General features: G+C 41.1%; 1 protein-coding gene across 3 annotated transcripts in view; it reads right to left on the reverse strand.

Annotated features, from left to right (window-relative positions):
- Positions 1-11,493, reverse strand: part of MRPS35 (mitochondrial ribosomal protein S35) — a 57,012-nt gene extending 45,519 nt beyond the window's left edge. Inside the window, exons 1-3 of one of the 3 annotated variants that reach the window (XR_003520157.2) lie at positions 11,333-11,492; positions 7,012-7,058; positions 4,963-5,130 (exon numbers count right to left, since the gene is read on the reverse strand). Coding sequence is in view for 2 of the 3 variants with exons in the window: in XM_027595595.2 (XP_027451396.2) it covers positions 4,963-5,130; positions 7,012-7,058; positions 11,333-11,444 (327 nt within the window). In the remaining variant the exon portion in view is untranslated. Of the gene's footprint in view, positions 1-4,962; positions 5,131-7,011; positions 7,059-11,332 lie in introns of all 3 variants that reach the window. The other 2 variants (XM_027595595.2, XM_027595596.2) reach the window with 2 other exon arrangements.
- Positions 11,494-16,263: the final 4,770 nt, after the last annotated feature.

The following is a 16,263-nucleotide window of genomic DNA, read 5'->3' on the forward strand; positions in this document are numbered from 1 at the left end:
CACTACAAGCGTTTCTCAGGAAACAAGAAAGGTCTCAAATACACAACCTAACCCTACACCTAAAGGAGCTAGAGAAAGAACAGCAAATAAAGCCTAAACCCACCAGGAGAAGAGAAATAATAAAGATCAGAGCAGAAATCAATGAACTAGAAACCAAAAGAACAGTAGAACAGATCCACAAAACTAGGAGCTGGTTCTCTGAAAGAATTAACAAGGACTGATAAACCCCTGGCCAGACTTATCAAAAAGAAAAGAGAAATGACCCAAATCAACAAAATCATGAATGAAAGAGGGGAGATCACAACCAACACCAAAGAAATACAAATAATTATAAGAACATATTATGAGCAACTCTATGCCAGCAAATTAGATAACCTGGAGGAAATGGGTGCATTCCTAGAGATGTATCAACTACCAAAATTGAACCAGGAAGAAACAGAAAACCTGAACAGACCTATAACCACTAAGGAAATTGAAGCAGTCATCAGAAATCTCCCAACAAAAGCCCAGGGCAGGATGGCTTCCCAGGGGAAATCTATCAGACATTTAAAGAAGAATTAATACCTATTCTCCTGAAACTGTTCCAAAAAATAGAAATGGAAGGAAAACTTCCAAACTCATTTTATGAGGCCACCATTACCTTGATCCCCAACCCAGACAAAGACCCCATCAAAAAGGAGAATTACAGACCAATATCCTTGATGAACATGGATGCAAAAATTCTCACCAAAATACTACCTAATAGGATCCAACAGTACATCAAAAGGATTATTCACCATGACCAAGTGGGATTTATCCCTGGGCTGCAAGGTTGGTTCAACATCCGCAAATCAATCAACGTGATACAATACATTAACAAAAGAAAGAACAAGAATCATATGATCCTCTCAGTAGATGCAGAGAAAGCATCTGACAAAGTACAGCATCCTTTCTTGATCAAAACTCTTCAGAGTACAGGGATAGAGGGTACCTACCTCAATATCATAAAAGCCATCTATGAAAAACCTACAGCAAATAACATTCTCAATGGGAAAAAACTGAGAGCTTTCCCCCTAAGGTCAGGAACGCGGCAGGGATGTCCCTATCACCACTGCTATTCAACATAGTATTAGAAGTCCTAGCCACAGCAATCAGACAACAAAAAGAAATGAAAGGCATCCAAATCGGCAAGGAGGAAGTCAAACTCTCACTCTTTGCAGATGATACGATACTGTATGTGGAAAATCCAAAAGACTCCACCCCAAAACTGCTAGAACTCATACAGGAATTCAGTAAAGTGGCAGGATATAAAATCAATGCACAGAAATCAGTAGCATTCCTATACCCCAACAACAAGACAGAAGAGAGGGAAATTAGGGAGTCGATCCCATTTACAATTGCACCCAAAACCATAAGATACCTAGGAATAAATCTAACCAAAGAGGCAAAGGATGTGTACTCAGAAAACTATAAAATACTCATGAAAGAAATAGAGGAAGACACAAAGAAATGGAAAAACATTCCATGCTCATGGATTGGAAGAACAAACATTGTGAAGATGTCAATGCTACCTAGAGCAATCTACACATTCAATGCAATCCCCATCAAAATACCATCCACTTTTTTCAAAGAAATGGAACAAATAATCCTAAAATTTGTATGGAACCAGAAAAGACCCCGAATAGCCAGAGGAATGTTGAAAAAGAAAAGCAAAGCTGGTGGCATCACAATTCCGGACTTCCAGCTTTTATTACAAAGCTGTCATCATCAAGACAGCATGGTACTGGCACAAAAACAGACACATAGATCAATGGAACAGAATAGAGAGCCCAGAAATGGACCCTCAACTCTATGGTCAACTTATCTTTGACAAAGCAGGAAAGAATGTCCAATGGCAAAAAGACAGTCTCTTCAACAAATGTGTTGGGAAAATTGGACAGCCACATGCAGAAGAATGAAACTGGACCATTTCCTTACACCACACACAAAAAGAGACTCCAAATGGTTGAAAGACCTAAACGTGAGACAGGAGTCCATCTAAATCCTAAAGGAGAACACAGGTAGCAACCTCTTCGACCTCAGCCGCAGCAACTTCTTCCTAGAAACATCGCCAAAGGCAAGGGAAGCCAGGGCAAAAATGAACTACTGGGATTTCATCAAGATAAAAAGCTTTTGCACACCAAAAGAAACAGTCCACAAAACCAAAAGACAAGTGACAGAATGGGAGAAAATACTGGCAAATGACATATCAGATAAAGGGCTGGTATCCAAAATCTATAAAGAACTTATCAAACTCAACACCCAAAGAACAAATAATCCAATCAAGAAAGGGGCAGAAGACATGAGCAGACATTTTTCCAAAGAAGACATCCAAATGGCCAACAGACCCATGAAAAGGTGCTCAACATCGCTCGGCATCAGGGAAATCCAAATCAAAACCTCAATGAGATACCACCTCACATCCGTCAGAATGGCTAAAATTAACAAGTCAGGAAACGACAGATGTTGGCGGGGATGTGGAGAAAGGGGAAACCTCCTACACTGTTGGTGGGAATGCAAGCTGCTGCAACCACTCTGGAAAACAGTATGGAGGTTCCTCAAACAGTTGAAAACAGAGGTACTATACGATCCAGCAATTGCACTACTGGGTATTTACCCCAAAGATACAAATGTAGGGATCCGAAGGGGTATGTGCACCCCGATGTTTATAGCAGCAATGCCCATAATAGCTAAACTGTGGAAAGAGCCAAGATGTCCATCGACAGATGAATGGATAAAGAAGATGTGGTATATATACACAATGGAATATTATGCAGCCATCAAAAGGAAGGAGATCTTGCCATTTGCAACGATGTGGCTGGAACGGGAGGGTGTTATGCTGAGTGAAATAAGTCAATCAGAGAAAGACATGTATCATATGACCTCATTGATATGAGAAGTTCTTAATCTCAGGAAACAAAACTGAGGGTTGCTGGAGTGGTGGAGGGTGGGAGGGAGGGGTTGGCTGGGTGATAGACATTGGGGAGGGTATGTAGTATGGTGAGCGCTGTGAATTGTGCAAGACTGTTGAATCCCAGATCTGTACCTCTGAAACAAATAATGCAATACATGTTTAAAAAAAAAAAAAAAAGATGGCAGGAGGGGAAGAATGAAGGGGGGAAATCGGAGGGGGAGACGAACCATGAGAGATGATAGACTCTGAAAATCAAACTGAGGGTTCTAGAGGGGAGGTGTTGGGGGGATGGGTTAGCCTGGGGATGGGTATTAAAGAGGGCACGTTCTGCGTGGAGCATTGGGTTTATGCACAAACAATGAATCATGGAACACTACATTAAAAACTAATGCTGTAATGTATGGTGATTAACATAACAATAAAAAATTTAAAAAAAAAAGAAAATACAGTCAATGATACTGTAATAGTGTTGTATGGTGAGAGATGGTAGCTACATTTGTGGTGAGTACAGCATAACACACAGGTTTGTGGAATCACTATGTTGTACACCTAAACTAATGTAAAATTGTGTGTTCACTATACTTCAATAAAAAAAGTGGAAAACTGTTTGTTTATGACAATTATACTTATATACGTATGTAACATGAACCACCTAAGATATGCATTCTCAGGCTAAGCATATTCATAGTTTCTTTAAAAAGCTTATAGTTTGGGCGCCTGGGTGGCTCAGTCGGTTAAGCGAATGCCTTCGGCTCAGGTCATGATCCCGGGGTTCTGGGATCGAGTCCCGCATCGGGCTCCCTGCTCTGTGGGGAGCCTGCTTCTTCCTCTCCTCCCCACTTGTGCTCTCTCACTATCTCTGTCTCTCTCTCTCAAATAAATAAAATCGAAAAAAAAAATTAAAAAAAAAATAAAAAAAAAAAAGCTTATAGTTCACAGTGCCTGGATGGCTCAGTCGGTTAAGTGTCTGCCTTCAGCTCAGGTCATGATCCCTGAGTCCTGGGATCAAGCCCTGCATCCAGCTCCCTGCTCAGCAAGGAGCCTGCTTCTCCCTCTGCCCCTCCCTTCCCTGCGCCCCCGCCTCCCCCAGCCCCCACTCACTCACGATCTCTCTCGCAAAAATAAATAAATAAAATGGTTTTTTTTAAAGATTTATTTATTTATTTACTTGAAAGAGAGAGAGAGAGAGCACATGAGAGGGGGGAGGGTCAGAGGGAGAAGCAGACTCCCCGCTGAGCAGGGAGCCCGATGTGGGACTCGATCCCAGGACTCCAGGATCGTGACCTGAGCCGAAGGCAGTCACTTAACCAACTGAGCCACCCAGGCGCCCAAATAAATAAAATCTTAAGGAGAAAAAAGCTTATAGTTCATAAATCATTATAGATGCTACCAACTGAAGCATTTAATATGACATATTTTGCTTCAAGAAATAAAGAAGTTTAAGGGCTATAACAATATTAAATAATATTGTACTTTTCTGGATAGAAAGTTTCAAAATCTCTCTTTTAAAAGTAGATTTCAGGGACCCCTGGGTGGCTCAGTTGATTAAGCGTCTGCCTTTGGCTCAGTTCATGGGATCGAGCCCTGCACCCTCTGCCTCTCCCTGCCGTTGGTGCTCTCTTGTGCGTGTGCTTCCTCTCCCTGTCTCTCTCAAATAAATAAAATCTTTTTAAAAAAAAAGTAAATTTCAGCCCCCAATTCTCAATCTCAAATTAGGTTATTTCATTTTTCCTAGTTCCACTCGAAAGATACAAGATAGAAAAAACACCATAGAAAACGAAAAACCAAAAGGGAAGCCATAGGACCAACTGATTATATTCTTAAATGCCCAGGACTCTTTGAGTCTTCTTTACCATGGACAATCAGAATATATCATCCATTACTACCCGAAAAAAAAAAAACTTAAACTAAAATCCAATAAGCTGCTGCTACATACTGAACCCTGAAGTACAAGGCAGGGTAGGAGTGGGAAGAGGATCAGCATTTATTTAGATATAAGTCTCAGCCAATGAATCAGCAATTTATCTTACCTTTAAAAGTTCTAGATTTCCCTCCTTTGCCATGGGCACCCCCCTTTTTACTGGATAACCCATTCGAATGGGAAGAGGTACAGCAGAGGGTTTAAATGGTGCTGCAACAGGATAGACACTAGGCCAATCTTGGTCAACAGACATTTTCTCTGTCCTAGGAGGAAGTGCCTACGGAATATAAAATAGTTTAATATTTTAAATATGAACATGATCTTTAATTTTAAAGCAAAAAGAGCTACAATTAAAAGAAACAGAAGCAGAATTGCAACCTACATAAAATCTGACCTCTTATAAAGTTGTTGCTATTCAAATGAAAAAACACCAAACCTACGTTATATTTTTGCACTGTTTCTACAAACCCCCTGTTAAGAATCCCCTTTAACAGCACACTTCCTTCACTAAAAATTTCTGTGGATTTAGACTTTTAGCAAATTTTTTATATTTTGTGGAAGAGTAACAATGTATTTTGAAATACAGATCCTCCTCAACTTATGATGGGCTTATGTCCAAGTAACAACGTATTCTGAAATACAGATCTTCCTGAACTTACAATGGGTTTATTGGAACACCGAGTGTTTACATTGATTGAGTGTCCCAATAAACCCATCGTAAGTTGAAAACTCCCTAAGTCAAAAATGCTTTTAATACACCTAACTTACCAAACAGCATAGCTTAGCCTAACCTGCCTTAAATGTGCTCAGAACACTTACATTAGCTTACATTTGGGTAAAACCATCTAAAACAAAGCCTATTTTATAATAAAGTGTTGAATATGTCATATAATTTACTGATTACTGTACTGAAAGTAAAAAAAAAAAAAAAGAATGGTTATATGGGTACAGATTTGTCGTTAAGTGTATTGGTTATTTATCCTCATGATTGTGTGGCTGACTGGCAGCTATGCCTAACTGCCACTGCCAGGCATCGTGCAAGTTTCATACCACATAACGCTAGCCCAGGAAACGATGAAATTCAAAATTCCTAGTACGGTTTCTACTGAATGTGTACTGCTTTCTCACCACCATAAAGTCGAAAAATTGTAAGCTGAACCACTGTAAGCTAGAGACCGTCTTTAGTTTTTAGAACTTTTTTGATCGAAGTCAGTACATGAGGGGACACTGAAAATTTGGAAATAAAGGAAATAAGAAATAAGTAAATGAGTTAAACTAACTGAATACGTACATGAGAAATTATGTCTCCTAGTTCCAGAGAACAGCTATGTGACAGTTTAGTCAATCACATTAACATACACTTTTTTTTAAAAAAACTGTATTCATTAGAAGGGGATGGCCAGAATACAAAAGTAGGGCTTAAAGAAGCAAAATCTGGCAATGACCAACAATGTGATATCAAAACCAGTGTACTGTACGCCCTGGAAGAAGGTAATATTCGTGTGAGAATAACTACTCTAGATAATTATAATTTGGTACCATTTAACTTCCATCTAATTATTTGTCTCTGTTCTGACTCCATCCTCAACAAGTGACCTTAGGATTTGGATTCTTCCACTGACTTGCCTACAGTGTGAGACCAAACTAGTGAGATTAATACACACATCCCAGGCTTCATGATTATTAAAAGCATCATCAAAAATAATTCTAGGGGTGCCTGGGTTGCTCAGTCATTGAGCATCTGCCTTCGGCTCAGGTCATGATCCCAGGGTCCTGGGATCGAGCTCCGCATCGGGCTCCCTGCTTAGTGGGAAGCCTGCTTCTCCCTCTCCCATTCCCCCTGCTTGTGTTCCCTCTCTCGCTATGTCTCTCTCTGTCAAATAAATAAATAAAGTCTTAAAAAAAATTCTATATTCTAGTTTAATATACACTTATTTCCCAGGCGTGTGTGAGTGAGTCCATCTCTTAAAGATGATCCATTTTTTGGGGTACTGACAAAAACCAGTCAAAGACTAGAGCCAAGGCTCTGGCAGTCACCAAGTACACATCCCCTTGTGAAGCCTTCTTGGGCAGCGCTCTTCTGCCTGATCATGAATATCTGCCTCACTTTAAAACTTCAGACAACATTAAGATAGTATAGAGTACATTAATTGTTTACCTTTCTTCTCAGTGGTCTTTCATATCTGGATGTTCTGTCTGCTGTACCTAAAAGACAACACAGTAGGTAGAGAGAGCTGAATAATGTACAGTTGTTCAACACTGATCATGATCCCATAACTCTCAGATTGTTTCGGGTATTCAGTAATACAAAAATGAAACAATAATCCATTTTCTGTAAGCTCTGGGACTAAATCATCTTAATGAAAAGTCAGAAATAGTTAAAAGTCCAGAGTTATATAAATGTAGAGTGCAGGGACGCCTGGGTGGCTCAGGAGGTTAAGTGGCTGCCTTCGGCTCAGGTCATGATCTCGGGGTCCTGGGATCAAGCCCCACATAGGGCTCCTTGCTCAGCAGGGAGCCTGCTTCTCCCTCTGCCTGCAGCTCCCCCTGCTTGTACTCTCGCTCAGTCTCTCCCACCCACGCTCTTTCTAGCAAATGGATAAATAAAATCTTTACAAAAATAAATTAATTAAAAAAATAAATGTAAAGTGCACTGTGATTGATGATATAGTGAATTTATCATCTAAAGAAATATTTCCAATGAATTTTAAGGTTCATAGTCAAACTCACTTTCCCAAATTAAAATATTTAGTTAGAAATAAGTATTTTACATCTTTAAAGATAACCGATTTGAAATATTTTAACTATAAATATACTTCTCATATTTGGTTCCACCAAAACAAAACCCTTGTTTCTCCTTCTGTATTGCATATTAGAACTGTCAATGCTACAATAATGCCAGTAATAACAAAAATCATTGCCATTCCTAATAAATCATATAACTATAGAAGAGAGTAAATTAGGGGCGCCTGGGTGGCTCAGTCGTTAAGCGTCTGTCTTTGGCTCAGGTCATGATCCCAGGGTCCTGGGATCGAGCCCTGCATCCGGCTCCCTGCTCCTCGGAAAGCCTGCTTCTCCCTCTCCCACTCCCCCTGCTTGTGTTCCCTCTCTCACTGTCTCTCTGTCAAATAAATAAATATCTTTAAAAAAGAGAGTAAATTATTTACATACAGTATATACCTTTCAAAATATTACCTTATGCCCGTTTTGCTACACTACAGTAACAATAGCTATAATTATTCAGCACTTTCACATGCCAGACACTGTGCTACGTGCTTTTCATTATCTGAATCTTATTGTTCACAATAACTGTAAGTACTATTTCCTTAGAGGCCATTTAGAGCCAAGAAAACTAAGAATCAAAGAGTTGGGGTGACAATAGCATTGCATATAGGACTCTTCACGCTCTGAACCACTTTTATCTCTAGCTTCATCTCCCTTCACAGTTAAACTTCCAGTACTAGAGCCTTTGGACTGTCTCCAAACTTACTGTTCTCTCTGCCTGGAATGTGCATCCCTTCTATCTGTCTGGCTTCTGTCCCCTTCCGCCTCCCCATCTCATTTCTTTATCTGACAAATTCTTATTCATCCCCTGATAGTAATTCATTTATTCACTCAAAAATCATTTGAGTGAGGGTGCCTGGGTGGCTCAGATAGTTAAGCATCTGCCTTCGGCTCAGGTCATGATCCCAGGGTCCTGGGATCGAATCCCGCATCAGGATCCCTGCTCGGAAAGGGGCCTGCTTCTTCCTCTCCCTCTGCTGCTCCCTCTGCTTGTGCTCTTTCGCTCTGTCAAATAAATAAATAAAATCTTTAAAAAAAAAAAATCATTTGAGTGATATTGTGTACCAGAAACAGAGAAGGCAGCAATGAGTAGGAGAAACACAGACCTTGCTTTCACAAAGTGTAGTCTGTCAAATAAGATAACTATTTAACAAGTAATTTCAATAAAGAGTCGTAATATTAATGGCAACATATAGCAGGGGAACAAACTTAGTCAATTAGTTGGAGAAAATCTCCCTGAAGAACTGGACGTTAAGCCTAAACCTTAAGGATAAGCAAGAGGTAGCCCTGGGAACAAGCAAGTGAGAAAATTTCTACAGAGAAAAGGAGATGGAAAAATCAATGGGAACAGTTCAGTATGGCTGAAATTTAAGACTAGAACAGAAAGAACACTGAGAAAAGAGGTTGCAAATATTTAATAAGCATCTCAACTATAAAACATCCTTGATAGAGTTCTTGATATTCTTCTTCCAGTCTTCCTGATCCCTGTAAATGACACTGCTATTCATCCGATTACTCCGGATAAGAATCTAACCTGCTTCCGGAGACTTTTCCTCATGCCCCATATCAAATCCATCAGTAAGTCCTCCCACCTATACCTTTAAAATATATCCCATATCCAACCACGCCACCTTCTCTGCTATTACCTCAATCCAACTCACCATCATTTCATTTGGACTACTGCAAAAGCTTCCAAACTGATCTCCTGGATTCCACTCTTACCCCACTAAAGTTGGTTCTCCACACAGTAGTCAGTGATTTTTCAAAATATTTTATTTATTTATTTGACAGAGAGAGAGAGAGCACAAGCAGGGGGAGCAGCGGGCAGAGGGAGAAGCAGGCTCCCCACGGAGCAGGGGGCCCAATGCGGGCTCAATCCTAGGACCCCAGGATAATGACCCAAGCCTAAGAAGGCAGATGCTTAACCAAATGAGCCACCCAGGTGCCCCAGTGGTCAGTGATCTTTTAAAAGTATAAATCAGGGGCACCTGCATGGCTTAGTCGGTTAAGCATCTGACTCTTGATTTCAGCTTAGGTCATGATCTCAGGGTCATGGGATCAATCCCTGTGTCAGGCTCCATACTCAGCACAGTCCGCTTGTCCCTTTCCCTCTGCTCCTCCCCAACCTAATAATAAATAAATAATTTTTTAAAAAGTATAAATCACATTATATCACTTCCATGTTCAAAACCTTCCAGTATAATCCCAAACTTATAATAAAATCCAAGCCAAATGCCTAAAAGCCATTGTGAGATCTGATCATTACTTATCTTTCCAACACCTTAGACTACCACTCACCTATGTTCACTTACCTCCAAGTTAACTTTGTTTCTGTTCCTCGATCACCTCCCCAAGCTTGTTCTCACTTCTGGGCCTTTGCACTTGCAGATCCCTATGCCAACAATGCTCTTCCCCACCCCGCCCCCCCGATCTTGGCATGGTATATACCATGGGCTCTGCTCAAATGTCACTTCCCCAAGGAGGGCTTTCCTGACTACCCAATCTTTTCCTACTCTGTAGCCAGTACCCCTCCAATCCATCATTCTCAATACCTGCTTTATTTTTCTTCAAAGCACTAATCATCACCTGACACTGTACTGACATTGTTTTGTCTGACCTTCCCAAAAGATTGTAAACTTCAGGTGAGAGACCTTGCCATATCCCAGTATCTAGAACACTACCCAGCACACAGCAGGAGTTAAGTATTTACAAAATGAATAAAAAACTGACAAGATACAAGTGTTAAGACTATAAAGGGCCACTCTGACAAATTAAGGAATTTAGAAATTTATCCTATTTTAAAGCAATGAGAAATCATTCGTAGATTTTGAACAAAAGAGTGGCAAAGTAAGATTCGCTTTTTGAATACTTCAGTCTGGTTGTGAGAATTCAAGGCAGGAGAGCAAGAGCAGAAATAGGGACCAGTGAAGAAACTACCGTAGAAGTGAGAGATGGTGGCCTAGACTGAACTGTTTGCTAATACGAAGATTAGAGATGTTACAGAAGGTAGCATGGACAGTACCTGGTGAATGACTGGACACGCCCCCTCTTTAACGTGGCTTTCCCTGACTCCCATGGGCTTTCTCAATGTCCCTGTGTTACTCCATTCACGCTTCCCTTACAGCACCTCACACTACATATAGTGTGACTCCGTTAACTCATCTGTCTTGTCCATAGACTCTTCCAAGGCAAGAAGAGCATCTCGAATGGAGCTCATCTCAATAATGCCTGTTGAATGAGGGTCATCCCATTTGGTGGCATACCTAGGGCTGGAATTCAAAGCTGCAGTTTGTCCCAGGACAGCTGTATGCTTCTCTTAACGTTCGAGAAAACCCATGGTTTAACACAGCCCAACAAAAATGACCGGGCACCAGTAACTAGAGTGACCCCGTGCCAATGGCCGCGTAAGGGAGCACCAGAAAACACGGGTCACTGTAAGGGGGTGGGGGGAGCAAGCTCACCGCGCCCAGAGCACCCAGAAGCAGAAATCGGCAACTAGAAACCCGGTGACACGGGCGCAGAGAAGAGACCCACACCTGCGGCTTTCCTACCGGGAGGGCCAGCGACAGGCTGGCAGAGGACACCCCAGCTTCCCCCAGACGGTGCGGACTCCGCCACCGCGGCGGCCATCATGGATTCGGTATTCCGCCCTCTCACCTCCCCCAAAGCCCGGAGGCGACGCGACAGACACTCACGCGGCCTTGCTATCGCAGAGCGGGTGGCCAGAGACACGGAGGTACAGAAGGCACGCAGGGTCCTGGCCCCCGGCTGCAGGGCGAGGCACGCGGGCAGCGCGGCGGCCGCCATGGCGGCGAAGACGGTAAGCCGGACGGGACAAGCGCAGTCGGGAGTCAGGGGCGGGTCTGACGCCGCTACCGCGCACGTTCGCCCCGCCTTGCCCCGTCGCTAGGGCGGAGAAACAGGAAACAGGTGGGCCTGCAAAGTCAGCGCCGGAGGCAAACGTGCCGGAAGATAGCCCCCAAATAGAAAAAACTAATGAAAAGAAAACAAAAAGGTTAAAAAAAAAAAAAAATCGAAGCAGTGAGTCCAAAGAGGACCATAAGGGATGGGGGAAATGTGGCTTACAGAGGGCAAATGTGATCTGGGTGGGATTTCAGATGACCCAGGAGTCTGGCAGTTTGCCTTAGGGCCCTGCTCCTTCGCAACTGCTGCTTTTCCACACTTTCTCGGTTTAAAGAAGTCTTGAGCTGGTGCAAGTGATACACTCTAAGGGCGAGACAGTATCTGAGAGTAGTTCTAGCCGAACTACTTGTGTTTAAAACTTGACTTCATTTTTTCTTGCCTGGGTTGATCCTAATGAAGTAAATACAGAGTTCTGGGTGTACTATTATCATGCAGGGAGCGCCCTGTGTGCATAGGGCTGTAACTGTTATTAATGCCTTGGTAGAGCAGGTTAGAATTACAAAAAGTCGGAACTCCTCAGGACCTCGAAAATAATGGTCATTCTTTAAATGATATCTCTTCTCTTCTACCCTACTCTATTTCTATAAAAAGGTGTAGATATTTGTGTCTGTGGAGGAGGTGAGTTCAAGGTCTTCCTACCTCAAGGTATCTTGGATTGGAACCTATTTTGACAACCTCTACGCTAGGATGAATTAACGTACAACCATTAATAAAGTTATCCTCAATTTTTTTAATAGGTACTATTAACCAAAGTACAAAATTGTAGTAACAAGAATAACCGGGAACAAACACGACTGACTCTTGCTAAGCATACCAAGTAGAGCAGGGGGATGCAGATGTTCCAGAGTGGTGTGTATGTATGCAAGCATTCGGTGTGCTATGGACATCAATCAGTATTGGGGGGCGGGGAGAAGATAACTGGCAGATAGGGACAAGTATTTGTGATAATCACCATTCTCATCTTTTCTGGCCTTTTACCATCCCATAATTGTTCCAAAGCAGAAGTACAGTGTGTTAGGTGTACTAGTTTCCTAGGACTGCTGTAACAAAGTACCACAAATTGAGTGACTTAACAATAAACATTTATTCTTTCACCCGTTCTAGATGCTAAAAAACCCAAATCCAGGTGTTAAAAGGGTTGGTTCTGTGAAAATCAGTAAAAGGCAGTATCATTTAAAATGAAGTCTAGAGGCCAGATGGGGGAGCTCTCACGTCCTACCACTACCCAGCAAGTACAGACCCCAAAGGAACAGAGAGTACCTTGCAAGTCTTGCAAGTTGGATACCGCTGTACTAAGCCCAGGAGGAGAAGGAAGTTGTTCTCCTGCCGCAGCAACAGCCCAGCCAATAAGAGACTGTCACGATTCAGCCAATGAAAAGGCACCATGCCTCAAACTCCCAGTTTACTCCCCTGCATTTTCCATTGGTAACAGTCCCTCCCAACTCCCTTCTTTTCTCTGTAATAAAGCAGTCTTCTCCTTTGTTCTCCAGACTTGCCAATGCTTTGTCCTGAACTGCAATTCTCTGCTAATCCCTAGTAAACCATTTTTTGCTGGTAAAATAACTAACGGTTTTAAGTTTAACAGTTCCTTCTGGAAGTTCTGAGAGACAATCTGTATGTCTCCCTCCCTCCTCATTTCTGATGGTTTGCAGACAATCCTTAGCTTGTATCACATGACTCCAATCTCTGCTTCTGTCTTCACTCGGTGTTCTACCCTCTCCTCTATTTTTAAGATTAAAAGCACAGCCTTTTAGTCAGATGGATGTGGGGTTTGAATCCAGGCTGTTTCTTTGTATTCTGGGGAAAATCCACCTAACATCTCTGAGCTTCAGTTTCATGGAAAATGGGAACAATAATATCTTCCTCAGGCTGTAGTTATGTTGCAGAAGGCGGAATATAAATGGTGGCCATTGAAATTAAGCTCACGGGTCAATACAGAGTGATTTTTGCTCTCTCTGGTTTGTATATTTTAGTACGATGAAGTACAAGACTTATACCATACAAATTTAGGGACAAAAAGTACGAATCCTTATGGAATTAGTTTATATTCAGAGATTTCTTAATTCCTGAGCAAGAAGTTCAGACTTAGGTCCTCACCTTGCCTTCCTGTGTTGTCTTTTTGTCTCCCTAAGACATTAGTGGACAGATATGACCAGAGGAACTAGAGAAATACTTATTGTTTTCCCAGGCATCAAGTACAATAAGGTTCATTCTATATTAAAAGTTAACTCATTTGTAATGCTGTCAGCAGGCAATAATACGTTTCATGCAGTGTAAACAGTAAAGCATGTACCTAAGAGTCACTAAGAATTACAAGATTTTTCAATTGGAAAAGTTCTTAAAAGTGTAGTTGCTCACTTATGATAAACATCTTTTCTTCAATGTGGTATATATATACAATGGAATACTATGCAGCCATCAAAAAAACAATCTTGCCATTTGCAACAACATGGATGGAACCAGAGGGTATTATGCTAAGCGAAATAAGTCAATCGGAGAAAGACAAGTATCATATGACCTCACTGATATGAGGAATTCTTAATCTCAGGAAACAAACTGAGAATTGCTGGAGTGGTGAGGGGTGGGAGGGATGGGGTGGCTGGTTGATGGACATTGGGGAGGGTATGTGCTATGGTGAGCGCTGTGAATTGTGTAAGACTGATGAATCATACCTGTACCCCTGAAACAAATAATACATTATATGTTAATAAAAAAATTTTTTAAAAAGCTTTAAAAAAAATCTTTTCTTCAGCTTTCATGACCAAATTATGGCCCAACAAAATTATGTAGCCAGTGCTGTGTGGAACAATTCTAAATATTAAGGGGTTTCATAATGGGTTTTTATTATATCTAAACCCAGATTGGTCCAGTGACTTTCTGTCAGAGAGCTACTTTTAGACAAAACTTTATAAAAAGTGAGTGAACAAAAAGAAAAAAAAATGTGAGTGAACAAAGTTTGTCTACTTACAGGCATGGCAAATAGACAATATCCAGGTATGTGAATGGACTTTGCAATCTAAATATCCATCAAAACAGTATGGCTTAAATATACTATGATGTATACGTAAGACATACTACTTGGACACATGGAAACCTAATCCTGGTTGCAGGTTAGAATTATTACCTCAGGAGATTTAAGAAAAACGGTCCTGGCCCTCACTGTGAAATGTATTGAGTTTTTGTTTTTGCTTTTTTGCTCCCAAGTGAATCTAATCTGTAGGCAGGACTATGAACCATTGATGTCAGCCTTAAAGAGGATATAAATCTATTAGCATGGAATATTGTCTACAACATATAGTTGTTCTAAAAAAAATGCAGTTTGTGGATCATATGATTCCATTTGTGTAAAATATTCCTAATATGCAGTACGCATTCTGTAAGGCAAACAGCAAACTGGACAGGATGGATATGGAGAGAGGAGCTGAGATTCCTGAGGCTTAACTTTCTATACTGTATTTTTTTTACAGCAGAATGCAGATTTTTAAAAATACGGTATTTTTTAAATCAGCAAAAGCTTCACATTTTTATTTTCATGATAAAAAAAGACATGGTAAGTCTTTGATTTATATCTTCCATCTGCTTAGAACATGAATATTTACAATTTGTACTAGTCTTCACAATTTTCCTTAGCTTACAGTTTAGTATGAAAAATGTTATCACAAGCGTTGTCTCCTTCGTATTAGTTGAACTCATTCCCATTTACAGGTAAGAAGATGAAGAGTTAAGTCACCAGACTCTGCTCTTAAGATAATTCAACTCGAACCCACATCTGATTTCAAGCTGAATGTTGTTTTTACTATACTAACCACCTTCTTGATAGCTTCCTCTACACAGCATTGCCACAGATAGGGGTCCCTATTGGCCAAGGAAACATTAATTGGGTGTTTGGGTACCTTCCAGGCACATTCAAAGTGCGTGCCTTTATTTCTTCCCTTGCATCCTTAATATTTAAGACGTTCGGAAAGACAGCACTCTGTGATTTATCTCCTACACTTCATCCAATCATCAGCAAAAGCTGTTTGCTTTACCTTCAACTCTTCCTAGATCTGACCTCTTCACCCCTCCTCCTGTACCACTTTGATCCAGGCCACCCTTTTCTCTCTTATAATAGCTTCCCAGCTGCTCCCATGGGCTCTGATTTCACTCTTTCCTCCCTACAACCTAGTGGCCACCCAGCATTCAAGTGAGTTAACTCTAAGTCTGATCAAGGCCTATCAGTCCCTTTATCACTCACAATAAAATCGAGTCCTCACAAGTCTGATCTGCTTGTTTTATTTGCTGGCTACTTCTATGATCTCGGCTCCTATCACTCTCCCCGTGGCTCACTCGGTTCCATTCACACCAGCCTCCTCTGCTATACATCATACACATCATTTCAGGCCCCTTTGTCTTTGCAGCTTTCTAAGCCTAGATCATTCTTTCCCAGATTTATCTGTACTAATGCTCTCCCTTTTCATTCAGATCTCTGGTCAATTATACCCTGATTCTCAGAGGTCTTCCTTACCCACCCCAAATAAAATAGCACCCCCTTCACCCTCTATCCCTTTATCCATGCTTTATTTTCACATGACACCTCACATATTTTTTAAGATGCATTTTAAATATATATTCATATATTTGTTTATTGTCAATCTTCCACCATTAAAAGAGAAACTGTCCAAGAGTAGGGACTTTGTTCTTTTTCCTGCTGGATTGGGAGGGT

Source organism: Zalophus californianus, chromosome 9 (assembly GCF_009762305.2).
Source record: "Zalophus californianus isolate mZalCal1 chromosome 9, mZalCal1.pri.v2, whole genome shotgun sequence".
Classification (NCBI taxonomy): Eukaryota; Metazoa; Chordata; class Mammalia; order Carnivora; family Otariidae; genus Zalophus; species Zalophus californianus.